The sequence below is a fragment of the Salminus brasiliensis genome, chromosome 17, assembly GCF_030463535.1.
Source record: "Salminus brasiliensis chromosome 17, fSalBra1.hap2, whole genome shotgun sequence".
Classification (NCBI taxonomy): Eukaryota; Metazoa; Chordata; class Actinopteri; order Characiformes; family Bryconidae; genus Salminus; species Salminus brasiliensis.
In genome coordinates, this window is record NC_132894.1 from 31871714 (window position 1) to 31898602 (window position 26889).

At 42.9% G+C, this 26889-nt stretch overlaps 3 protein-coding genes across 4 annotated transcripts in view; 1 reads left to right on the forward strand and 2 right to left on the reverse strand.

Annotated features, from left to right (window-relative positions):
• Positions 1–2157: 2157 nt before the first annotated feature.
• LOC140538285 (putative claudin-24) lies at positions 2158–4977 on the forward strand. Its single transcript, XM_072660759.1, has 2 exons — positions 2158–2182; positions 4095–4977. Exon 2 carries the CDS (start codon positions 4141–4143, stop codon positions 4807–4809), a length of 669 nt encoding a protein of 222 aa, XP_072516860.1. The 5' UTR covers positions 2158–2182; positions 4095–4140; the 3' UTR covers positions 4810–4977.
• Positions 4978–12375: 7398 nt separating this feature from the next.
• Positions 12376–16933, reverse strand: LOC140538039 (claudin-34). Its single transcript, XM_072660435.1, has 2 exons — positions 16850–16933; positions 12376–15707 (listed from the first exon to the last, which is right to left on the reverse strand). Exon 2 carries the CDS (start codon positions 15501–15503, stop codon positions 14736–14738), a length of 768 nt encoding a protein of 255 aa, XP_072516536.1. The 5' UTR covers positions 15504–15707; positions 16850–16933; the 3' UTR covers positions 12376–14735.
• Positions 16934–19306: 2373 nt separating this feature from the next.
• shroom2b (shroom family member 2b) overlaps positions 19307–26889 on the reverse strand; it is a 33228-nt gene continuing 25645 nt past the window's right edge. The window contains exons 6-11 of one of the 2 annotated variants that reach the window (XM_072660217.1): positions 26708–26787; positions 25122–25637; positions 23457–23984; positions 22387–22555; positions 21971–22243; positions 19307–21164 (exon numbers count right to left, since the gene is read on the reverse strand). In XM_072660217.1, coding sequence (XP_072516318.1) covers positions 20892–21164; positions 21971–22243; positions 22387–22555; positions 23457–23984; positions 25122–25637; positions 26708–26787 — 1839 coding nt within the window. In that variant the 3' untranslated portion in view covers positions 19307–20891. Of the gene's footprint in view, positions 21165–21970; positions 22244–22386; positions 22556–23049; positions 23100–23456; positions 23985–25121; positions 25638–26707; positions 26788–26889 lie in introns of those variants that run through there. The other variant, XM_072660218.1, reaches the window with a different exon arrangement.

Sequence of the window (26889 nt, forward strand, 5' to 3'; positions counted from 1 at the left end):
AAAAAAGGTAAAATGGTAATTATTTAGGCATAAATCAACATTGTTTCTAAAAATAAAGATGAAACATAAGTGTTTCAGATGTTGACTTACTGCTGCCAGAAACAGAATTAGTAAAATTAGTGAAATTAGAATCAGTGAATTATTTCTCATAGACTTGGCGGGAATGAGCTTCGATAAAAATAAAAAAATAAAAACTTTTATGGAAGCCCATGGATTATTACTGAATATAAAAGAGAGTATCCTGTAGTTTAGAGATAGAGTAGTTCAGGCTGCAGTTTAGAGATACTGTGTCTGTGCCAGGGTTAGCCCAGACACCCCTGTGGCCTTACCTAACCCTGTATGAACTGTATGAAGACTGTTATTATGAGAGCTGTTCTGAAAGAGGGCTTTAGGCTTTCTCTATCATGGTCATTAGAGATCACACCCTCTTCATCATCAGCCTGAGAGCTCTTATCATGGTCATTTTGTAAATGAACTGTTTTCACTCTTGCCATCAAGTAATAAAAATTCCAGCCCTGCTATCTTTATGCCTATTATTTGCCCATATTTCACAACCGTTTTGGCAGCTGTCCTCAGAGTGTCATGTTGACGTGAGTGCGAGACAGAGAGTGAGTTAGAGAGTGCGTGTGTTTAATATGTGTTTTCCCTTTCAGCCTTTCGTGTTCAGCCACATACCAGCAGACGTCACAGCCTGCAAGAAAAGCCTTCTGTTTGTTTCTGTTTGCTCTCAGCATTTCTTTAAACGTCTGTCGCAAGAATGTGGAGAACGTGAGGAACCATCAGATGTGATTTCACACGTACAGTCACAGCAGACACGTTAGACTCAGCATTTTCTTTCAATCAAGACAGTACAGCATTTGGCCCGGGCTTGTTGTGCCCAACCGTGTCAGCATGTCGGCTTTGCTGGAGTTTACAGAGTTAATCTCGATACTGATACAGAACCCTGCAGTCTAAGAAAGGTCTCTGCATTTTTACATTAAAAGGATGTACCATGTACCTAATATTGTGTCAGTGCCTCTTGTGCCGCCAAACCAGCACTGACCCATCCACAAGACCTCTGAAGGTCTCTCAAGGTACCCAAAAAGGCTCCAAAACATGAGTGTGACACTGGTTCACCGGTTGGTTTTAGTAGGTAGGTTGGTAGGTACTGACCACTGCATATCAAGACCACCCCTCAAGACCTGCCTGATGTTTTGGAGATCTTCTGATCCAGTCGACTGGCCATCACAATCTGGCTCTTTGGCCTTATCACCTCCAAGAACTGACTGTTTACTTGCTGCTTAATATGTAGATTGCACCCCATGGCAGGTCCCATTTTAACCAGATAATCAATTATTCACTTCACCTGTCAGTGGTTGTAATGTTATGGCTGTTTGTTGTAAAATAATTAGGTAATTTTGTGGTGTTTCCAAAATCAAAGGCCACAGTGTGAAGGAAGTAGCTGAATCTTCAGGTGTATGGAAGCATACGGTCATACGGGTCTACTAGCAGTGGCAGAAATCCCAGTCTACAGGAAAGTCTCGTCAGGATGCTGGACAGGGACCACTGGCCTGTTTCACAGCTTGAGAATGAAAATCGCTTCGCTTGCAGAAAAGACTTGATTCTTCACCACCATCACGTTCTGAGAGAACACTTCACGGGAAGCTGTGGAGCAGTGGAAGTGTGTTCTCTGGAATGATGATGGTGCTCCATCTACTACCACTACTTATGGGATGAACTGACGTCTAGTAGAAAGCCTTCTTCCCTGGACAGCAGAGACATTTACTCCAACAAAAGCAGGATAAATGCAAGTGTCCCAATACTTTTGTCCATATAGTGTATAGGACAGCAGAATGTAGGACACTGTCCCTCAGCCTGCTGTGAGTAGCTCATATGAATGTGTGAATGATGCTGTTGTTTCCCGCCCCTCTGTGCTTTTCCCCGTCCGGCTGACAGAGTTGATAAGCGCAGCACCATCCCAGCCGCGGAGGAGAGGAGGGGAACATGTCAGAAGGCTGCAATCTCTCTCGCTGGAGCTGCTGAGCTCACCGCAGAGGGAGGCCCGCTGTTAAGACTGAAGTAAGCAGACGGTGAGTCGGCTGTTTCACAGGCGTCTGGGCTGTAAACACTTGTTTGAGAGGAGGAGATGAGTACAGGGGACAGAGCAGCCAGAGGAGCCAGAGGACAAGGACACAAATAACAGGTGATCTTTAACTGGCCCTTATATTATATATACTGTGTGGATATGTATATGTATATATATATATGTATGTATATATGGTGGGAGTACACTTGTGTATATCTATATTGGTGTGTATTATACGTACAGTAAGTTATATTGGTATTGGTGCCTACGATACACACAGTAATCAGCCAAAACATTAAAACCACGGACAGGTGAAGTGAATAACATTGATTATCTGGTTACAAGTGAGCTGGATCTACATATTAGGCACCAAGTAAACAGATGATGTGTGAGAATCAAGAAAAGCTTAAGAATCAGAACCACTTTCACAAGAACCGTGATCAGAACTGTGATAGCTAGAAAACTGGGTCAGAGCATCTCCAAAATCAGGCAGGCATGTTTTGGGACCGAAAATCAAGGGTATTAAAAAGAGTTGATCCTGCTTTTGTTGGTGTAACTGTCTCTACTGTCCAGGGAAAAAAGGTTTTCTACTAGATTGTGGAGCATTGCAGTGAGGATTTGATTGCATTCAGTGACAACAAGAGCAACAAGAGCATTAGTACATTAGGTTAGGATGGAGCACCATCCATCATTCCAGACAACACAGTTCTTCCACTGCTCCACAGCTCAATGCTGGGGGTCTTTAAACCCCTCTAGCCCACGTCTGGCATTAGGCATGGTGCCAATAGAGTCATGGAGTGTTAAAGGTTTCACTGCGTTCACTTTGCCAGGGGAAAAGAGTACCTTGACAAAACCTGGAGTCAAGACAGGAACCCCTAACAATCCCAAGGTCCAAATGTTAGTTATGCGTTTCTAATAGTTAATGGTACCCAAAAGTCACGGTTCGGTTCGCACTGCAGTTTGGACTCTCTGTTCGGTGAGAGTACGGTACAACAGGGGAAGAAAAGTAAGAAAACCTGAGACTAACCCAGGTTCTCTCTTTTCATTTAATTTGAACAGAAAGTTGTGCAAGTTTGCAATAGTTTGTTTCATCTAGTGCAGTATAGCGCCCCCCTGAGGTAGCCAGTACAGCCTGTGGTGTGTTGATTAAACAGTAAGGTGTAAATGTTGAGTACGATTTCATGAGGAGTCAGAATTTGGGCAAAATACATGTTAAATTTCAGTAATTTCAAATCTAAAGGTGAAGGGGGGGGCAAACAAGACTACAGTTACCATAGTAATACTACTAATACTAATAATAGAAATTGCTACTCGATTCATGTCCCCTGCCCGATTTGTGACGAGCATACCAACCAACGCAGTGTTGGTGATGTTGCTACCCTCACCTGCCAAATCGACCTGCCAACTCCTCGCTGGCTACCAAGTTAACGTTAGCACAGACCTAGAATGTAAATATGGCAGCAAGAGTGTGACTTTGGGTAGCAAGCCTTGACTGTTTGTTTATTTGCCTCAAAACGAGAGCCAACGGCATCAACCAGGGTTAAGACATCCTAAATGTTTTGGCTTTATTAATAACTTACTGTAAATCATATATAGCTATAACAGCTTGTGGAGCAGGTGTATGTCCGGATAGCTAACGTTAGCTAATCTACATTGAACCAATCCTCCTGCCTAAAGGACACAACTGTCACATTCAAATGCCTAACAACTAACATTAGCTTTTTATGGCTTTGTGATCATCTGTGGGCAGCACAGATTGCTACTGGCTACCCGAGCCACCTCCCCTGCTCAGTTTGCACTAAGCCGTCGAGCGACGACACTCCTAAACCACAGCTGAACAACAATAGCTGAACACTATCACATGCATTAAGTTATGGTGGGAGAGGGAGAGCCATCCTGCCCACACTTTGACCTTGGACAGGCTGTGGCATCAGCCTGGACCAGACCTGTTTTGGTCTTCAAAAAGTTCACTGCCCTTGAAAGTCTTAAAAACACATGTAACCTTGTATTTTTTTTTCATCGTTGACAGATTAGAGTCACGCTACTGGCACCACTGAGCCGGACGGAGCACTCTCATGGACCCAGGTTTGTGTGTCCTGGAGCTGCTCGGCGTGTTCCTCTCCCTGACTGCTTGGCTGGGTTCGTTGACCACCACCCTGATGTCCTGCTGGCTCACGCTGTCCACAGAACTCCTGCCGGCCGAGAGCTACGAGCTGGGCCTGTGGGAGACTTGTGTGGTGCAGGAGCTGGGGGTGCTAGAGTGCCGACCCTACGACAGCCTACTTGGCCTGCCACCCGACATCCGCCTGGCCAGGATTCTCATGCTGGCCACCCTGGTGACTGGCCTGATAGGCCTGATGTTGGCCATCCCCGGGATCTACGTGGTCAACAGCTGCAAGGCTACGGAGACCCTCGTAGCCAAACGGACCCTCAAAATGCTCGGTGGGACGATGTGCTTGGCCGCAGGGATTCTCGGCCTGGTCCCAGTGTCTTACGTGGCCCACCTAACCATTCTGAAGTTCTTTGATGAGACCGTTCCTGACGTGGTCCCACGCTGGGAGTTCGGAGACGCCCTTTTCTTGGGCTGGGCGGCCTCCTTCCTGCACCTGGTGGCAGGGTCACTGCTGGTCACCTCCTGTTTCTGCTTGCAAGGGGAGCCTTGTCCTCTGCCAACGTCCATCCCACTACGAGGAACACGAGGCAGCCCTGAACTCTCTCAGAGAAGGAGGACAGAATATGTGTGAGGGATGTTTCCGGACAATTCGAGAATTCCAGATAAACAGATATTCCGGATCAGGATAAGGGGACTGTAGGGCTATTTCCTTTCACTGCAGAGGCAGTATTTGGGTGAGATAGATGTTCTGAACAGTTAAATCTGGAAGTATTATATAAAATATATGGATATAACTGAATTTGAGGATAAAGGATATGATGCTGCTTTTTCACCATTATTCGAGGTATTGAAATTTTCAATTCATTTCATTTTGAAATGGAGAGGGGCTGTCACTATCAATTCTTTAAGTAATTGATTAATCTATGGATTAGTTTAATGATCAATTTAGTAATCTAAGATTTTTATTTTATAATGGACTTCAGTCCATCGTTTGAAAAATCTCCATAATTTTTTTTATATGTAAACAGAGTCATTCAGAGTAGGATTTGCTGTAAAATGTGTTGGGTTGCCATGACTACAACATTTACATATTTACAGTTCAAACTCAACGTTCATCCTTCTTGGGTTATATATGCAGTGCCGATCATGGTAAAACACAAATTTAAATGTAAAAAATTATTTGGGAACTATTTTGCGCACAACGCCTTGGACAGATTTCAGAAATGTCCAAATGTTTGTGGACACCCTTTTGAATAAATGCATTCATCTACTTTAAGTTAAGTACTTTCCAGAGAACTGTGTTGAGGCTGGAATGAGGCTAGTGCTCCATTCAATACTATTGGGATGAGTTGGGAAGTTCAGGATTATCTAACATCCTGACTTCACCAACACTTTTGCCACTGAATGCAATCAAATCCTCACAGCAACGCTCCTACAAAATCAAATAAAAGCATTCCCTGGACAGTAGAGACAGTTACTCCAACAAAAGCACAATACATATACATATATATACATATATGTTTTTCAAGCAGGTGTCCCAATACTTTTGTCCATGTAATGTATCTGGAACAACTGTATTTAATGTAGTAGCTTTCTGTGATTTAGCTTTTACATCTGCTGACATCTTTTACATCTTAGCTGACATCTGCCGCCATTCACAACCACTGTGACCACAAGTCTGACTGGGGTATGTTTCTCTAGGTTGTAGCATTTCACACCAAACCTACTCTGAATGACTGTGTTTACATATTAAAAATGTAAAAAATGGTGGAATTCCCTTTTCATCGAGCAGCAATAAACCATGTGTGGCCTGTTAATAATTATATATATATATATATATATATATATATATATATATATATATACACTCAACACATTTAATTGGTTGGTCATTTTATAATGTAAGTGTTTTTTTGTTGGCTTGTTTGTCAGTTTGTTGATTAATCGTGACGTCTCTACAATGTTTACAGGATCCAGTTACAAATCAATCACAAAGCAATATCTACTGTTACATGAAAGGCATGAGAAGAGAGTTACTGTATTACTTTATTAATGGTCCAGTGTTGTGTCTGCGTCTTGAGGAGATAAGCCAAGGTGCACAGTTATGCAGTGTTGTTATACACTCCTATAAGCAGAAAGGTGCTGCGAGGCGTTCTTTAAGCAATACCATGGAAAACCACGAAATGCCACTTCACCATTTTAAGCCTTCCTCCTAGACAACTCACACTGGTTAAAAATGCCAATCCTGAAGTTTATCCTAGATGGCTGAGCAGAACTACAGCACATGCCAACGCAAATGCACTACAAGCACCAGCTATGTTTCCTAGAATGCCCCAGCGTCTTACCAAAAGTGTGTAGATAGAGCCTTCAGTCATTTTTTTTATTTTATTTTATTTTTGCAAAAATGAACTTTCGTAAATATTTAAGTCAGCCGCACAACAGACAAGGTCCTGATAGCTCATTGCTGTATGTTTTGGTTAGGGCCACTTATAACCGTATATAACCCTGCAACAATAGCTACACATTAGACCACTAAAGCAAAGGCATTACTTAATCTAGCAAAGGCATCAGTAGCATTAGCACTGGCTTTATTTATGCTAGCTGCAAAATGAGCTTCGTGATATCACCAATATAATGGTAAACTACTCATTAAGAAAGGCCTGGGTTATCTATCTACAGCCAAACTCACAGTTTCTCATGTAGTTTTATGCTGCAAAGGAAGTATCTGATGCATGTGTGTGAGAGTAATATTACTAACATTATTATTAGCATATTATTAACAACAATTCTATTAATATTAACTAGTGATATTATTAGGAAAGCAGCAGGGGTACAGCTGTGCCCCTCTAAATTTTGTTTGCTCCAGTGCAAAAAGTAGTTTAGCTATAAACGCCCCTGCAACTCCTCACAGCAACGCTCCTCCAAAATCTAATAAAAGCATTCCCTGGACAGTAGAGACAGTTACTCCAACAAAAGCAGAATATACATATTCATATATGTATATGTATGTTTTTTAAGGTGGCGTCTCAATACTTTTTTGTCCATGTAATGTATCTGGAACTACTGTATTTAATGTAGGCAAACTCCTCAGATATCTGCCTCCATTCATTTTTTGCACAGGAGCAACTACTGGAGTAGTCTAGCTATAAAGTCCCTGCAACTTACGACACACAAGGGGAGTCCACTGCGCAAAAAAAGCCATCCACAGAAAGATTTTTTTAGGGTCTCAAAAATGGTTCTTCTGTCGCATTGCCTTAAGGACACATCATAGGCACCTTTATTTTATAGAGTGTAATTTAAAGTTTTTTTTCTGCTGATCTGGGATCAGTTTTGTTATTTTGGAAATAAGGGCTTTCAGTATTCAGCCATATACCTGTAATATATATATCATCGCTGTCCAAAGAAAAACCTATATCTCCAGAATTGTGACTTTACTGGAGAAGAGAAAAATGCTCTTAGCTTTGAATGGAAGTCAATGAAAAAATAGTATTTAGAGCATTTCTATTGGTCGATTCATCCAGACCTTTTTGCACAGTGTACAGATCAGCTGCAGGGGTCAAACCATGGAGGAAAAATAAAAACAGACACAAATGGAGATACATGTTTTTTTATTGGACAGCAGTGATATATATATATATATATATATATATATATATACTATATAATCAGTTTCTATTTGAACATTTTTAATACAGATTGAAAGCATAAGCAGCTGTTCCTTAAAAGCTTTTTTCACTAGTACTGTAACTGTAATCTACCAGTAATGAGAGAAAAAAGACAATTTGATACTTACGATCCAAAGACTGATCCAGGTGCAGTGGTCTTTTTGGAGCTTATATGTCTGTTTACATTGTTTTCTTTCTTTTTTCAGAAGGATTCTATTGTCAAAAGGCCGGACGAACTTTAATGACATACAGAAACTAATACACAGAATGCAATAATGTTTATATAATTAGAGCGGAGTTTCCCAAAAGCATCTTAGATATTCCCCTTTAGACCCTAAAGGCCTGTATTCAGGCCCATCCTTCAGTTCCATCAGTTCCACAGCACCTTCTGAATAATAGGCCTCAAATGAAAACAGCAACGATGCTTTCAAGGAAACTGGGACAGACCAGTAGATTTGTCTTCTGATCCTTTATTTGTTCATGTGCAATATAATTTACATATATCAGCCATAACATTAGTACCACTGACAGGTGGTCAGTCGATCTACATTTATCTTTGTCTATAGTGGCTTCATCTGCCAGGGGGTGGGATCTACATATTAGGAAGCAAACGAACAGTCAGTTCTTGCAGGTGATGAAGGTGTTAAAAAAAACACCTGAGACACTTTGACAAGAACCAAATTATGATGACTGGATCAGAACATCTCCAAAACATCAGGAAGGTCGTGTGGGGAGTTTTATGGTATGCAGTGGTCAATAACTGCCAAAAAGGCTCCAAGAAAGGACAACCAGTGAACCGGTGACTGGGTCATGGGCACTTAAGGCTACCTGATGTGATCCCTGGAGGCCCCACCTCCCAACTTAAAGGATCTGCTGCTAACATTAGTCTTGGTTCCAGATATCACAGGGCGCTTTCAGAGGTCTTGTGGACTCCAGGCCTCAAAAGGTCAGATCTATTGACAAATTAGGCAAGTGGTAATAATGTTATGGCTGATCTGGGTATATATATATATTTGGCAGTTTTTGATCACAAATATATATATATATATATATATATATATATATATATATATATACTTGTTATTATCATTCAAAATGCTCACTTTTTGACATAATATGAATCTGTCAGTCATTCTTTACATTATGTCCAAATGTCTTGATGAACAAACCAATTGAAATGCTCCAAAATGGCTTGGAATAAAATATTTTTACATTGATTTCCATTGAAACTTAAAAAGATTTTTTCCTTCTTCTGTAAAGTTTTGGAAATACAAGGCTTATGTGTGACAGCGATAAATTAATTGTCTATATTTCTATATTTCTATATATATAAATATATATATATATATATATATATATATATATATTTCTATATTTCTATATTTCTTTATCTATGCATATCTTAGGCTACATTGTTAGAGGGAGATACATTATATATATATATATATATATATATTTTTTTTTTTTTTTTTTTTTTTTTTTTCTAAGCTTTATTGATATAAATAGTTGTAGTAAGAAATGTCATGTCAGATGTTTATGTATAAAATGCAGTAAAAAAATATCTGTTGTGAAAACTGTGAATAAACTGACTGACTGGACACATCCATCACTCGACACTCAGCTGCTACAAGAAGCCCTTTCACTTGACCAGAAAGCCCACAGAGCAGGCCTTTCAGAAACAGCGGTTGAGCGTAATCTTCCCTGACCTGTCCTGTCTGCTTTACTGCGCTAAGCTACATTTAATGACCGCCCTAATGACGGTACTGAGAGTGAAGAATGTTCCAAATGCTAACATGTGCCTATTGCTTGGACTCGCTTACACAAGCCAGCCCCAAGGTCATGTACTTCTGAATCCACTCTAATGTTTTGTCCTGGCCCATTCTCAGCAGTGGGTTCTGCTTGTTTGGGTCCTCGGAGCTCCACCGGCCTCAGCTGGGCCTTTGAAGTGTCCGGCTATCGCAGGGCACGTCCACGCTGTCTGGAGAAAGCTCGCTTTGTTGGGCCTCCACAATGGAGTCATTTATCTTTGTATGCTAATGCAGCCGTCTTTACACATACAAAGATTTCTTCACCATCAGAGGGGCACATGGAGCTTTCACTGGCTGGCCATTTCCTGCCCACTTCCTTTGTGCAAATGAAGTGTATGGACGGTGGCTCTCAGAGCAAATGAGCAGTCCCACCTCAGGTTCTGATTTTCCTACAAATAAAGGTTCCTAAACGGGGCTTGACTTACTTAGTCATGGTACTTAGTTATGTACGGGGGGAAATACTCACAAAAGACATTTACATACAGTAAAATTAGGACACCTCATTAAAACCTAGCCATTCTTTCTTTAAGTGCTATCTAGAACAGTGGTCCCCAAGCTGGTACTTAGAGTGCTGTGCTGAGGGTTTGACTGACATACTGTCTGGGGGGCCTTAGGCCTTGTCAGAGAACCACTGAACTGTTCCACATCCAGAAATGAATGGAGACTCCTTTAGTCGTAATGCAAAAAGCCATCAAGGAAGTTTATCTTCATCCAAGACCATGAAAACATTGTAAACCATAATAAAAGATTAGATATCAATTTTCTAGATTGGCACATGCCTGTCAGGTGTACTGGAGTGTAAAGGAAATGCAGTAAGGATAGAAATTCAAGGTCATGGTGATTAGTAATACTAAATCTTCCCACAAAACCTCATAGACAGCCTTCGTCATAAGCTCCCAAACTTCCCACTAGGATCTGCCTATTAAACACGTCATTTACAACAATTCCCTCTTTCAAGCAGAGCGTACTGTAAGCATTACACTGCTGCTGTTATCTGCTTTCCTTATCAGATTACAGTATACTGTTTTAGTTCCTGCCAGGGAAGGCTCTTCTTGTGACGACTGCGTGATTAAGCATTTTCTTACACTTTCCTGTATTCTTCATTCCCAACGTTCCCAACAGTTAAGACACAGAAACCATAACCTTAGCGTTTTCTCCGCCGTCCCCCTCCCTACCACCAAAGGATACGGTACCACCCAGGCCTATCATTTTGTGCAACAAACAGACAGACTGTTTGGGCCACGGTTAAAATCATGGGTAATGTTGTACAGCTGAAGACCATAACGTGGTATTTTCCAGCAGACGAAGGAGGAAACCCAGAGACATCAACATATGAGCACTGATTCTGTAATCACGAAGGTGATATTTACTGTGACACTCAGAGGTGTTGTAAGGTCAAGAGTGAAGTCTACTGAAGAATCGGAGGCTAGAGTGTATAATTCCAGCCCTTCACAGAGCTGTTTTTACGATTATCTCACGCCGCAGGCACAATCGCCAAAAATCTCTCAAAATTTTTAATTAAGAAGAAAAAATGCAGCCAAAAACATGGAAAACTGGAATTCTCAAGACACATTAACACAGTCCTATGATGTCTTTTGAGAGCTGAGAGGGGGAAAAGCTGAAGCATCGCCACTGAACGTGCCTGCTTAGTGTTCGAATTAGCACTGTAGTCTCATGGATACTCAAGGCAGATGCTATATTAAATAGACTACAATATATTATAGGTTACAAAGGCAATATTGCAAAAAATATCATAATCCACTATCCTATCCTATCCTGTTTAGCTATGAAGCCCGCTGCCCTGTGCTGTAGAGACACCATCAGGGTCCTGCCCTGGCCTTCGAGACGCCCAGCCTGCTGAGAAAGGCCTTTTTGTTCTGCCAGCATCAGCCTGTTCACAATGCTAAGCACAGACAGAACTGGCTTGGCGCACATTGCACTTCCAGTCTAACAATTAACGCCGCTATGAGAGGGCTCACGTGCCCTGCCGCTGCCATCCTCCGCCCTGGTTCACATGAGCAGAGGGCCCAAAGAGGTCGTGGACCAGGAGCCCACACCTACAACATGTAGCAGCACCAGGGAGGCCCAAGGCTTACGCTATACACACCAGCAGCCCATACTCGTGTGTACATGTGGGTCTGGGGAACAAAACCTAAATCACATATAATAGATAAGGAGGTAAAGGGGTTCACACCCACACACAGTATAATTTGTCACATCTGTCTCAAGTATACCCTGCAAGTGTTCATTTCGTAGAGCATGGGCATGGTCCAGCAGACCACACCTGCCACTTAAGAGGACACCAGAGTCCTCTACCGCTTGTTCCTACTGAAATCCAGTCTCAGGACTTTCCCAACTTTCATTTATATGTAATGGACGGGATATATATAAAACCTGTCTTAATAGTTGCCAACTAAATTATAGTAGTTACTGAACTTAAGGGGGTAAACTGCAATTTAGGGGTAATGTACCTAATTTTACCAGTGTAAGCCTTTTTATTTACTGTCTCCTCTGATATGATTGAAATAACAAGGCCAGATTTTCTCTGCACATTAAAGACATTTGAGTTAGACTGACTGTTAAATAAAATGATTGCTCTCGATGTGTATTCTTGGATCGACGCCTGGGATTCGGCTGTAAAGACGGCATTTGTTGTAAAAAAGGATACACCGAGACAAAGACCAGTTGAGTTGTGTATGGGAGAAAAGCAAGCCATTCTGAAGCTGAGAAAGAGGGTGAATCATTTATTGCACAAGAATTAGGCACGGCTAATACAATCATTTGAAATGTCCTGAAACTTTGTAAAAGAATGCCCTACCTGGATTAATCATCGGTCTGGAAATACTGACTGAGCTGCACGAAACACAACTTGCATAACAACATGTCTCGTCAACGAGCCTCATCTGCGCAGAGAAACTCTAATTATTTTACTGCAAAATAGCTCTGCTTACTTTTAGTAGGCTATTAAATTAACATTGAGTTAGGTAGCAAGTAGTTAGGCACACACAGACCTGACTTGGCGCACACTGCCCTTCCAGTATAACAATTAGTGCTGCTATGAGAGGGCTCAGGTTCACATGAGCAGAGGGCCCAAAGAAGCCATGGACCAGGAGCCCACACCTACAACCAGGCAGTGCACCAAGGAGGCCCAAAAAGACACCTCCTAGTAGCTAGTAGCTAAATTGCTAGTCACTTTGCTACATCAACATTTACAAGCATAGTTAGTATGGGTGTGATGGTACGTGTACTGGGGTCACGGTTCGGTGCGCGTTTACGTAACTCGCTATTGCGTTAATTACGGTCATTTCACTAGTGTGTGTGTGTGAGTGTGTGCCACTCAGAAACCTTAAGCTGTAAGATGTTGGATTTGCATGGTATTGTGGGAACTGTAGGGGTTTAGGAGTATCTCGACGGTAAATGTAGTCTTGTTTGGACCCCTGCCTCTCCTCCTCCTTTGTTGGATAGACAGGCCCGAAACACTGTATTTTTTATGTCTCTCTTTATTCTTTATCTCTCACCTTTGGCTTTTAAACGACTGGAAATAAACAGTCATTTCACCAAAATTATGGCTTAAACATCTTGAACATCTTGGACCGGACAAGGACGATGTGTCCCCTAACAACCGCCGTCCCCAATATCAGTCGCTTCCATGTAGTGCGCATTTCCGCTCTCTCATTTTGCCCATCTCTTGGATGAAATAATAAAAAATGAAGCTCAAGCTGTAGAGAAGCATTTAGGGTCTTATCCTACACCCTGTGCAAGGCAAATCTTCCACCCCGCAAGTCACACACAATGCAGTGGTGTATATTCACTTCCATTCATTCATTTCATCCACATTTAGCTTTTCCTCACTTTTCATTATGTTCATTTAACCACTACATAGCAGTACTTACATGACAATGTGTAAATAAGCCATACATCAATATAACTTACATCCTTATGAACACATTTAACACAATGCTGTAAAAATACATAATATACAAAATATTCAAAATATTACAAGAATGACATAAATGTTCAAGTTTTAATGAAAGACAGTAAAGTCCAGTTATTTAAGGCCCAACTACACCTGTCTTGAATTTAACTATGTGACACAATATGGACAAAAGAATTGGGACACCTACAAATAACACCTACACCTCATCACTCTGCGACGCTGCCACTTTTCAATAATACCACTCACAGTTTCTAGGAGTAATTTCACCAGCTGACTTCACCACCTGTTGTTGTTGCGGCGGTGGCTCCTATTACAGAACCACGCTGGAGTTCAGTGAGCTCCATTCTTTCACTAATGTGTGTAAAGGCAGGCTGCATGGCTAGCTGTAGCAATGGGGCTGCATGAAGAACTCCTGAATTCAATGATTAAAAGGTGCGTCACAATACTTTTGTCTATAGAGTGGCCACACAGGAGGGATTAAAGCAAGGGTGTCACATGTCAAATCATTAGAGACTCAGTTGTGTGCGAATAACTTCCCAATTACTGTCCTGCCCCCCAAGGACGTCTCTAAGCTTACTTGTGCAGCCCCTTAACCACCTTGTAAACAAACTGGCGCAGCCTCTTACTAATACAACTGTGGTGCATTGATGGGTATTAGTATTTTTACGCACGCATAACTGCTTGGAAACCCATCAAATGTGTTTATGCTGGGGTGTAAAAATGCACTGAGGAATATTTACTATGTAAATAGTAACTATATTCATTTGCATATGTTTGTCATACTAAAGAATAAAGGTGCTACAAAGGGTTCTTTGAGCAAAGCCATGGAGGGACCATGTTTTGTTCCAATAAGGAAACATTTTTGTGAAAGAGAAGTATGTATGAAGAATCTTTTAAGGGTTTAAAGTCAGTGTAAAGTCAATGTAAAGGTCAATGTAAAGGTCAATGTAAAGGTTATTTACCAATTATAAGGCTCTTTACGCTCACAGCTCTTCTACAAAAATGGTTCTTCCATGGCATCGCTCAAAGAACCCTTAAAACACCCTCATTTTAAAATTTGGAGTCAAAACACGTTCAAACTGACGTCCAGGATTTGCACCTCTAAGCCTTTGGAGGTGTTCAGCCATCGGTTTAGCCATGTCTTCTCTTATGTCTGAAAAGCCAGGTTGTCCACACCATGGTTCATTGTTTGACGGCTGCCCATTGGTGTGGATCTCAGGGACAGCGTCATCCCCGTTTCTCCCAATCCACAGTGGGCACCCTCTGGAGAAGAAGGTTGGACTTTGGTCCTCAGGCTTTCCGGAAACTTGTAAGACAGAAACACCATCCCACTCACCACCACCAGGATGGATGCGAAAATGCCAACGGCAATCCCTGGCCCGATGTACTGCTCAACAGGGGCCGGTGGCATGTAGAAGGTGGACGGGAAGTTTATAGTCTGGTTGGTCACCACAGAGTTTAAATTCCAGAAAAGAGGTATGAACGAGCTCACTCCAGCAAGAATTAAAAGCCCCCCACCGATGGAAAAAGCCAGCATGATGGGTTTCTGCTTATCCAGGCCAAAGTAAATGTTCCTCAGGCCATAGATGGCGCTGGAATTACCGAAAAGGCCCAGAATGAGGGCCAGCAGCATCATCGGCTGAGCAGCTGCAATCTCGCTAGGCACGAAAGCGTCCGAAAGGTGGATCTTCTGGCAGTACATGATCTCGTACTCGGACATGACCAGGGTGTGGGTGTAGAAGCACGTCCTCCAGATGCCCACCCAGGCCAGGCCTGAGGTGATGACCGACAGGTCCGACACGACCCATATCCTCCACTGTACCAGCCCGATGGCCACCATGGTGAGAATCCAGCCAATCATGCCCACCCACAACCCCACAAACTGGGCATGGGCAGTGTGGACCAGGTATGGCATGGTACGCCGCCTCCTGCACTCACTCTCCGACTTCCATTAAGCCCCTTTGTTTGTACGTCCAGTTCTCAGATGAAGGACACGCTTCTATGGGCTCTGCATGACTGATGTGGGCGATTTTGCTCTGAATGGGTTGAGCTCACTTTCCAGGTTCTCGCTTACCCCTTGCTGTATCCAAGAAACCCGGCAAACAAACCACCGTTGTCCCTTGGAGAGATGGAGAAGGAGAGAGTGAGTGAGTGAGTGAGTGAGTGAGAGAGGTTGAATGGACTGATGCAGTGAACGTAAGCAAACACACAGGAAAACAACACATAAACAATAGATCATGCCAGGCAACAGCCAAGTGCCAAGCAACAGGAAACAATAAGGGAAGGTGGAGATCTTTCCCGAAGATCTAATACCACAATCATACACCTCATAACATACAGTGCATCCTCTGCAAGAGCCTTCAGTCAGTACATTTCCAGTCAAAAAGACCATCAGGCTCCAGACACGTCTAAGCAGTTTAGACATAAGGTCGCCATTGGGTCGCCGAGGCCATCATCAAACCTGATGCTGTGCTGTGCCTCACTAAAATCACAGCGGTAAAAAGTCTTATATTCTTCATAGCTGATTACAACTATAGCACGTGCCGCACAAATTCATTACAGGCACTACATTTCCCATAATGCTCCATGCTAATGCTTTCATAACCTTTTTTTTTTTTTTTTGTAAATATCTAAAAAAGAAAGTCAGTCACACAACAGACAAGGTAATGATAGCTCATAGCCGTGTGTTTTGATTACGGCCACTTATAACGAGAGCTGGGAAATATGACGATATTTTATCGTATCGTGATAAATGTTGTTATGGTGATGACAATATGCTTAGCTGGGTAAAACATTTCCCAGCAGGTGTCTAAAAATGTATATCTGGTACTTTAAGGCTGTTTTGACTGGAATTGAAATAAACATAGGATGCTCTCTGACTTTTACACAGCACTTTACCCATTAAGAGTTTTCCAGTACTTGTAGTACCTATGCATGTTTCACAGTAGTCTCTGAATATTAGCTAAATAATAAGCTTACACTCTTACATAGATAAACCCAAAATCAACAGGATTTACTTGTAGACCAAATCTGCTGTTAAATACACAATCACAACACAACCAGTCATCTCCAACTTATCACAAGCAATGGAACCGTTTAGCCCTCAGACTCATACAGGACTCCCCATTTTACCCAATACTACACAAAACTAAGAACCCCCAGCCCATCTGACAGGTTCTATTCCATCAATAGGTGAACCCTCTAGTCAGAAGGCCTACACAAGCAAACCATCGACAGCTTTCACAACTCTCTCTGCCTTACCGTGGTCTGGAAACAGCGTTTCGAGCGTGATGAGAGTCCTTAATGTTGCTGCTGGAGGCTACACAGAACCTCACTTCCTCCTCTAAGAGATTCAGGGTAAATAAAGCCACAGTTGTGTTTCTGTCAATGATTGACTGCGGACACTTGCCTCTCCCAGATGATGGTGTATGACGTCCTCAATAAAATCATCAGAGCACCTACGCTGCACAGGGACTCTGATAAGTCAGATGTTGTAGGATAGTTCACTACTGTCCAATAAAAGTCCTGGAATAGATACACTATTAGGCTGTAAAGCTTTAGTGTGGAAAAATACAGATTGCAGAGTGCATTGTTATGTTGGTGGAGGGAAGACTGCGTTGATCCGTATGCCAGTAATTATGACAGAATGTCTGGAGGTAAAAACGGATGGGTGTAATGGACCAGAATAACCCTTGGTAACTTTGGGAGATGGTCATGATTTAGTAGGCCGGTGCAGGCCTTATCAAGCTAGTAATTGGGTGCAGCTTACTGCTGTATTAAGCACTGGTTACTGCTTACTAACTGGCTAACTAACTTTTTTGATACTTTTATTTAATATATATATTCTTTATTACTAAAGAATTGGGTGTATGTTTATATTATTCTTATTCCAATGTTTTAGTAATGTGTATTATGATGGTACAAGTGGATCAGACACAGCAGTGCTGCTGGAGTTTTTAAACACCTCAGTGTCACTGCTGGTCCATCAAACGGAAATATCCAGCCAACAGCGTCCTGTGACCAGCATCCTGTGAGCCCTGATGAAGGACTAGATGAAGGACTAGATGACCAAGACAAAATGTGAAGCAACAGAACAGAGCCTCTGTCTCTACAGGGTGGACCAGCTAGGTAGGAGTGTCTAATAGAGTGGACAGTGAGTGTTTAAACCCTCCAGCAGCCCTGCTGTTTCTGATCCGCTACTCGTACCAGGGCAACACACACTAACACACCACCACAATGGCAGTATCACTGCAGTGCTGAGAATGACCCGACATCCAAATATTACATGCTCTGTGGTGGTCAGTCCTGTGGGGTCCTGAGCATTAAAGAACAGGGTAAAAGGAGTCTGACAAAGCATGAAGAAGCAGATAGACTACAGTCTGAAATTATACTAAATAAACTACTAATAAACTACTAAGTGCTCCTATATGGGAAGTGGAGCTCATCTAATGGATAATGAGTGTAAAAACAAGGAGGTGGTTTTAATGAAGTGGCCAATTGGTGTATACTTTTTCAAATAATTCATGGAAGTAGTTTCTTTTTTTTCAGATCAATGAATGTTTACCAATTTTTTTATCATCAAAATTAAACTTACAACTTAGAAGACACATGTTGGCCCACTGGTGGAGTTTTAGTATTAACCCCTTATGCCATCAATGTATTACTCAGTTATTAATCCTAATCGATCTAATCTATCGTGAACTTGTGAACTCATTTGGTATAGTATATTTCCCACAGGGTTCTATTTTGGGGCCTATGGAACTGATGTTAATGATGCTAGTAATGTAGCTTTGTGAGTGGGGTCTAATGAGGTAAATGGCTAGAGCTGGGTTGTAGATATAGCTTTCCTGCTTACCTTGGAACCAGTAAGTTTCTAAATATTTATGTTTCACATAAAACCACAAAAAGATTGAAAAAACATGTGGAATTCCTCTTTAACGACACACATTAGATATCCCCTCATTACACTGTCTTATCAAAGCTCTAGCTGGAAGTCTTACATCAATAAATGATGATGTGCAAACAATATAACTCCCAAAACAGTGCTCTAAAAATGCAAATACAAATAACATAGCCAACAGCAGCCAATTACTTACTGGTTTCTGGCCTGAATAGCCTTAATAAGGGCACCGTAATGTCCCCCTATCCTGCAGTTTTGATAAAAACATGGTTGGAAGAAGAAAAAGAAGACAAGCTGCATTTATTGGGTCCTTTTACCTCTTCACCACTTTAATGCCGTCGCTGTGGTAGAAGCACACTGCATGTTTCAGAACTTACAGTTTACTGCTCTTACTGTTCGTTGCTCTCATTCACATTAACATAGGGAGGACAGTGCCTGGGCGTCAGGAGCTCAAATAAAGCTCTTCTGAGATCCAGGGCATTGTAGTTGTGGTTAAACAGTGTCTTGGTCCCACCCCCTGGCCCTTAAAGCCTTGTAGGAAATTATCTTTATTCCAGGAAGCTTTGAAGAAATTCTGGGGAATCTGGACTCCAGCCAAAAGGGAACCAAATCACACTCTACTCAAAACAGTTCAATAACTTTACAGTCTTTGTGGAAGCCTTTAGGGATTTTCAGATCTGTAGCATTGTCTCAGCTCAAGACGGTCAAGGCTTAGGATTATATATTAGCTGCAAACAGTTCAACTGCTCCAACGTAACAGCGCAGAACCGTCTTCGTTTACAAACAGGATGATACACTTGCATAGTGCAGAAACACTATTATATTAGGAATGGACAGTTTACTAAAAGTGTGTTCAAATGAAGCCTAAACAGTACATTTAGGATTCTCGCTCTAAAAAAATAAATTAATTAACAGAGTACAAATGCACCACCTCTGGGTTTAGGAGTCTCTTGAGGAGAAAAGTGGTTGAAGTGAACAGCCTCCCGAGCAAAAAACAACAGAATTTTATTTACAGAGCCAGTCGGAGTCGATTATGCAGCTGGGAGGAATACTGAGAGGAACACTGAAAATGACCAGACCTGAGATGAGTTTTCGGATTGATGTGCGTGAGAACAAAGGTAATCCGATCACACTTCAGCATGTAGACGTTCATCAGCTATCCATCAGCATGCAGTATCTCAGGTTAGTCTTATAAGCCTCACGGTTTGTTAGAGAGCTCAAGCAACAACTCAGTTCTCTATCTATTTCTCATTCTGAGATTCTTCACACTGGCAAGTGAAATCGTCCTGAATTTTGTTGAAATATCTCATTTTAACTTGGGGCAGTGTTGGCTCAGTGGTTAGAGCGCCGGGCTATTGATAACAGGGTTGTGGGTTTGATTTCTGGGCAAGCTGCCTTTACCCTCTCTGGCTGCTGGAGTTGGCGGCCCACCGCTCTGGGTGTGTGTGTATTCACTGCCCCTAGCTCTCTTGTGTGTTTACTACCACTGATGGGTTAAATGCAAAGGACACATTTCACTGTACAGTGACAAATACCTTTACCTTTGATAGTGTTGTAAAACAAGCATTCTGTCTTTAAAACAGCAAAAAGATAAAGGCCCTATTTTCACTCTCCCATGCCTCACACACACACTTACACACATACACACTCTTGCTCTTACTCAGTAAGCCTATCGTCCCTAGGTTTCCAGTTACTCAAATCAGGATTGATATTTCATGTTGAAATTTAGATATTAAGACTACTATTAAGATGGTTTCACTTGCCAATAAATATACCAGCATCATTTTTGCAGTGTTGTAAAATTATATATATATATATATATATTCTTATGCTTGTTTTAAGTCATTGTAGAGATGAGACAGATAATTTTGCATAATTTTAAGCAACATTTAGTTTCTCTAGATTAAACATCCAGAAATGAATCATCACATAAAAGCCTCCAAATGAGACATTTCAGACATACTGACTATATTTTGGATGAGTTCACTTGTCACTTTGTCATGCTGTTCTTCAGAGTATGACTCCTATGACTGCGCTGGCTATTGCTTTACTGAATACCTGCTCATTTTCCACTACTTGTGTAATCCAGGGAAAACCCAGGGTTTGTCCACATCCAGTAAACTTCCAAGGGGATTGTTTGCGAAGTGGCTGCTACACTTTCCATGCACAAAAAGTAGTTCGCTCCAACCACACATTTTTCGCTGAATCATGTGAAGGCCTCAAACAGCCCTTGCCTCTGCAGCGGGTCAAGATGCTCACAGCACATCATAGTACATTGGTGCTTAGAGGTCAAATTTGCATACTGCAGCCTTCTGCAGATCAGCACTGCAAGGGCAAATATAGCAAAATTGACCAACAAACGCTTCACATTGTGCAGCCCAGGTTCAGCAAGTGTTCCAGAGTTCAGTAGCGCAGTCTCTGTTCCAAAGGCAGGCTGTCCTTCAGACACTTGAGCTGTTCCTCTCCCAACTTAATCCTGTCCTCAAGCTTACGCTGCTCGATGATGAGGGCTGATTTCATCTTCACAAAGTGCTGGTAGTCCGCCAGGTGCTCTTCGCTCAGGTGGCTGGCCAGGATGTCGTAGACCAGGCGCTCCCTCCGGTCCAGGTTCTCCTTCAGCTCTTTGGCATCTTCATGTTGGCGAATCAGCAGCTTCCGTTTCTCCACGAGGGTGCGCTGCAAGTATGAGACAGGCAGTTGTTTAGAAGGAACAAGAACAGAGGAACAACTGGCCAACAGCAAGTAGACTTAGCCTCAGATGCTTCGCCCACATGTATATGGATACCTGATGTACACTAAGCCAAGACATGTTTGGTGTAGCAAGTAGTAATTAGCACTATGCTAACTAATTGCCTACATAATCCCTCACTTACCACATGGCTCACCTCATCACCCACTGTTATAGTCAATGGTATGACAGACAGTGTCAGATTGTACCTGACCAGATTGTACCTGAATTTTTAGAACATCCCATCCCAAAACCATTCAAAGGCATTATTATGGACTTGGTTCCCCTCTGCGGCTACAGCAGCCTACACTCTCCTGGAAAGCCCCTTCACAAGATTTTGGAGTGTGTCTGTCAGTCAAAAGAGAATCTGTGTGGTCAGGCACCGCTGTTGGATGAGAAGGCCTGGTTTGCAGTTTATCTCAAAGGTGTTCAATGGAGCTGAGCTCAGGGCTCTGTGCCGATCACTGGAGTCCTTCCATGCCAAACTGGGCAAACCATGTCATTATGGACTTTGCTTTGGGCACAGTTGGGAACAGTTATACAGGGACAAGAAAGGGCCTTGCCCAAACTGTTTCCACCAAGTTGGAAGCATATAATTGTGTAAAATGCCTGCTGTAGCTTTATCATCACCCTTCACAGGAACGAAGGGACTAGGTCCAAACTAGGGTACACGGTAATGTATGGTATGGGCTTTGGACACCAGACACATCTCATTTTACAGGCTACATCTGAGGTGAATAACTTTTCGCCATACCTTCTCGTCGGCTGAGGCGCCCTCCTCAAGGCTGTTGAGGGCGTTCTCCACACGCGCTAGCCTGCCTGACAAGGATAGCAATAGGCTGACCACTTTATCCAGGTCTCCGACGAACATGCGGAACTTGTCCAGCTCGTTAGGCTTGCACACAGCCTGCACCGTGGCCTCCACCTCCTCACCAAGGGCATTGTTGTCCTGCATGTCCTCCTGCAGACTCTCTCTGGCCTCACGCAACACCTGTAGTTTCTTGCTCAGGCTGTCGATCAGCTCTTGCTGCAAGGTGCGATTGGGACAACGCAGATGGGTTGCATTAGGGTTCATAGGTCAGATTAATACAGGGACATTAGAACAGCAGATATTTGGTAAATTAACTGAACAATATACATAAAAAATTAGGTCTACATGCCCCTGCGTACCTTTTTGCTGGACAGGTCAACGTCCAGTTCATCTTCAGAGTCCTGTTCTTTCATCTGTTCCTGCATGTCCTTCATCTTAATCAGCAGCTCGGCTTTGGGTGCTGATGTGCTGTAGTAGGAGGAACTAGTCACCAGGGAGACCGTGGCAGCCATGCTTTCGTCCATTCTTCTGCAAGCAATAAGAAGCCATATGACTGAGTCTATCTACAGTATATCCTTCATTACCATACAGTTTTCCACCAGCAGAGGACAGTGTTGGAAAAGCTTTCCTTGTGAATTCAGAAAAACAAAAGGCTTTCTTCAAATGTGGATCTAGGTGCTGACCCATTTAGGCCCACTGGCCAAGAAATACTTGGCTGCCACCGTTATTACTTCAAGTAAAATCTACTAAAGTGTTACATGGCTTTTTACATACTTTCTCACATGAAAAAATGCAATTACTACTGAGCTTTAAAGACTAAAGGACTAAATGCATCTCCAAATGGATCTCCAAGAGAACATTTGTACTTTCCAGCCACCCCGGGACCACTGTTTCTGCCCCTAACCCAGCTAACTAAGTATGGTCACCCCAATTACCCATCCCACTCATTAGTACTCTCTCGTATAATATGTAATGCTCCCGACACTGGAAGGTTGAGGACTGACGCATACCTCTTCTGACACGTGCACAACCAGCCACGCCTCTTTTGAAACATCACCGGGCAACTAACGCACTGGGAGGAAAGCAGACATCCATTCAGGCCAGCATCACACTAAAGTGACGGGGGAAAAAAGCAAGAGAGCCATCTACCCACCCAGACAGAGCGAGGCCAATTGTGCTCCCTCAGACTCTGGCTGCTGATGACAGGAAACATTCCTGACTTGTGTAAATCTATGATCATCCTTATCAGATCTGCACTGAGCTCCAATGAGCCAATGAGTGCCTTCAAACAAACCCTTATTATATGGGGACAGAAAAGCTACCAGCTGTGGCCAATCATGATCACTGGCAGTGGGATCACTGCAACTGACTGTAAGTGGGTGTGTGTATGTTTATGACTCTGAATGTTATGAGAGAATGTTATGCTCACCTCTCCTGTGTAGTTTTGGGAGATGTCTGCTTTGGCCCACACTTTTTCCTTTGCTGTGCCCCCTCTAGAATCTGCTCCCCCTGCGGGTAAATGCCTTCCATCAGGTCCATGGTGGTCTTCATTTTACTCTGATCCAATATGTCCACCAGACTCTTATCCTTTCCCATGATGTCTCTGGCTAGCTCCTCTCTCTTCTCATCCTCCTCAGAGTGCCCAGAGGAAACGGGCCTTAGCCGCGCTGACTCTGTGTCCCCCGACGTGGCGCCAACAACAGACTGTACCTCTGAAGCACTGGACTCAGTGTCTCTATGTGGCCCCTGGTAAATGGAGTCATGGGACAGGGAGTTGGTCTGCTCTGGGGAGCATGGTCGGCATAGCTGGTGGTTAGCCGTCCCCTCTGGGCCTCTGGGCACCTCCCTTTGTGCCAGAAAAGGCCTGATTTCTGTCTCAGAGTTACTTTCAAGGGCGACCAGTGTAGGGACATTCTTCACAATGCTGCTCGGCTGTGAAGTATTCTCCATCGTGTTACTGTGTCGGGAGACAGGTCCACGGTTAGTGAAACCAGCATCACTTAATATATATATACACACACGACACATTATGCTTAAATGCTTCTTTGCCTGGTCAAATGGTTATTTTCTGTAGTGGAAAACCTCTTATATAGGGTTCAGCAAAAAAGCTTTTACAAATTGGTTCTATCTAGCACTGAAAAGGGGTCAACCAGTGTTGTGAGTCAAAGAACCCCTAGGATTACATAGAACCATTCTTCAACATGTAGTTAATCAGCCAAGACATGTTTGCTGTCCCAGGTTTGCTTCTTTCGTTTTGCACTTTAGTCACATACGCTTATAGAGATTCAAAATGGGCAGAATTTAATGACGGGTCCATAAATATTCAAATTTTTGTAATTTTGCCACTGTACACCACCTCAGTGGATGTACCTACAGTACTCAACTGAAATGAAGCAATTTAGATCATTAAGGATGTATAGACTTTCAGCTTTAACCTTTCAAACCCAAGGTTTATTATATATATAAAGTTGGGCATTTTGTGTGGAGTCCCACAGAGTTTTATTTTAGGGTCTTTGAAACTGATGTTAATTATGAGAGTATTACAATTATGAGAGTGAAGAACCGAAGCGAGGGTCTATGTACAGGATTGAAGGAGTTAATTCAAAGGGTTTAACAAAAATATTGCATTAATCTTTTAGGAACTACAGCCATTTTTCCATGAATCCTCCATTTTCACAGGCTTTTCCTTGGGTTGCTTGGTGGTGTGAATGCTGATTATTCATTTGTTTTGCAGCATTTGACTGAATCAGCAGTGAGTGCAGCTCTATACATTCCAGAATCCATCCTGCTACTTCTATCAGCATTCACACCACCAATAAACACCAGTGACTCAATTCCATTGGCAGCCATGTACTAATAGTGCCTCCACCATGTTTGACAGATGTACGCTTTAAATCATGTATCCTTATTTCTCTTCTCCGTTTTCTTCCTTTCCCATCATCCACCCCTTGAACTAAAGCCTCAGATCATGCTAGCTTTATTTCAAATACATTGAGGTGGAACGTAAGAAGCTTTGAACTTTGGCCACCAAAGCATGTCTCGACTGCTCGACTATATGTGGTTTAAAGTAAATTTGATTTTACTGATTAGTTACCCAAGAAGATCTTCGTGCTGCATGCAGGCCGGATTCTCATCAGTCAGCTTCTGGAGTGAAAACTCTGAGGGCACCGAGGCCACCTCAGCAATCCAACGTGCTGGGGAAGCGGAATAAGGAGCGGCTGGAGGAGCCGCAGTAGAGAATGGGTTGTCATTTTCCGGCCTCCACTCAGGCCCTGGTACTGCAGCAGGATGTGGGTCTATCTCCAGGGAGTGACCCAAGCTTGGGAGGGCTTCCAGGGAGTTTGACGGGCATGTGGTTTTCGGGTGAACAGATACATCCTCTCTGGGATGTGCAGGCTTTTGTGGCGCCGTGTTGTTGGGAGGAAGCAGTTGCTCAAGCACAGGGTCTTGCAGATGGAGGTGATGAGGGTATGGAGGTAGCGGGATGGACGCTTTGGTGGTGTGGGTGGAGTGGAGAGGCGCGGATATGTCTTTGTATTCAGGATCGCTTCCTGAGCTTAAATCCAGAGGCTCGGAAATGTTGAGCTGCCGATGTCCGTGTTCAGGCGTCCTAAGAAACACAAAAAGCATATACAATTATATAAATGCAGGGATTGCTTAGATAAACCAGGTGCTGGATGGATGTTGATGGAACATCAGTGACAGTAGCTTCTTGTGGTCTACCAGATTCTTCTCTCCATGACAGAGACGGAACAGAGTGGCTTTACACTGCAGTCTGGGTGGAGCTGAAAACTCCCTATCTCTGGTAATCTGAGCAGCTTTAAGTGGCTAAACTGACACGCTCATCACCAGTCATATTTCCAGCCTGCTATTGTCTGGACTTGTGTAAATGGGAGTCTGTGTTGCCATGCCAGCAATACTGAACACATGCTCAGATATCAATCACTTTTAATGGGTCTGGACAAAGACAGGGTAGTCAGTTTAACCCAGAAAGAGGAAGACTACCATACATGGTAAAATGTAGAAGATAATGCAAACGTTAGGGTGCTTCCTGTACTACAGTATGAATCTGGTTTTAAAAGATGATCAGGTGTCAAGGCCCTTGGGCAGATGTACACCCAGAGAACTATGTATTGTGGCTGTGAGGAGGCGGGAGGAACAATGGTCCAGCCCTCATAGTAGCCTTGGCCCCTCCCTAACAGCACACACCTGGAGACTTTCAAAGGTGCTGTCTTTCCTTGCGGTTCACTAGCTCTCCGCTCTCCGTGCTGGGAAACAGTTCGGTGTTCATACTTAGCCCTGGCTCTGTACAGCCAATCAGCAACAAGGGGCGTTCATGCTCATGCACATGGCAGGGGAGACTGTGTATCTGGCACTTGCCAGCTATGCGTTAAACTATCGTGTTGTCAAGGAAAAGATCAACGAACAAAATCTGAACAGAAATTTCCGAGATGAGATGAAGGCGAAGACACGCGTAAACACCGGTGAGGTCTGTGACGAAAACCTTGGAACGACACAATAACAGTCTGAAACTGCTGATCCCTGTTCTGGTGCTAAGTTTATCTTCATGAGGTTCGCTGACCTAGATGGCTGGAAATGCAAGGAATGTTACAGTGTACAGTGTATTCAGCGCCAGTGACTGGCTAAGCAGGAGCTGAGGGAAAGTGAAAAGAGTCTAACCTGGCAATTTGAAGCTCCTGCTGGTCCAGTTTGCTTTCTGGATGAAGCTCCACTACGCACTTCTCAGCTGGCAGATTGACCTGTAACACAATCAGACGATTTCAGTATCACCATAATTATTAGTGAGCAGGGTGGCTCACCTTTCTTAAACCACTTCAGAAAAGTGAGGAAATTGACCAGTC

What these genes read in the sequence shown, in the direction of transcription:
- LOC140538285 (XM_072660759.1), top strand. Translation starts at nt 4,141, where the DNA reads ATGGACCCAGGTTTGTGTGTCCTGGAGCTGCTCGGCGTGTTCCTCTCC.
- LOC140538039 (XM_072660435.1), bottom strand. Translation starts at nt 15,503, where the DNA reads ATGCCATACCTGGTCCACACTGCCCATGCCCAGTTTGTGGGGTTGTGG.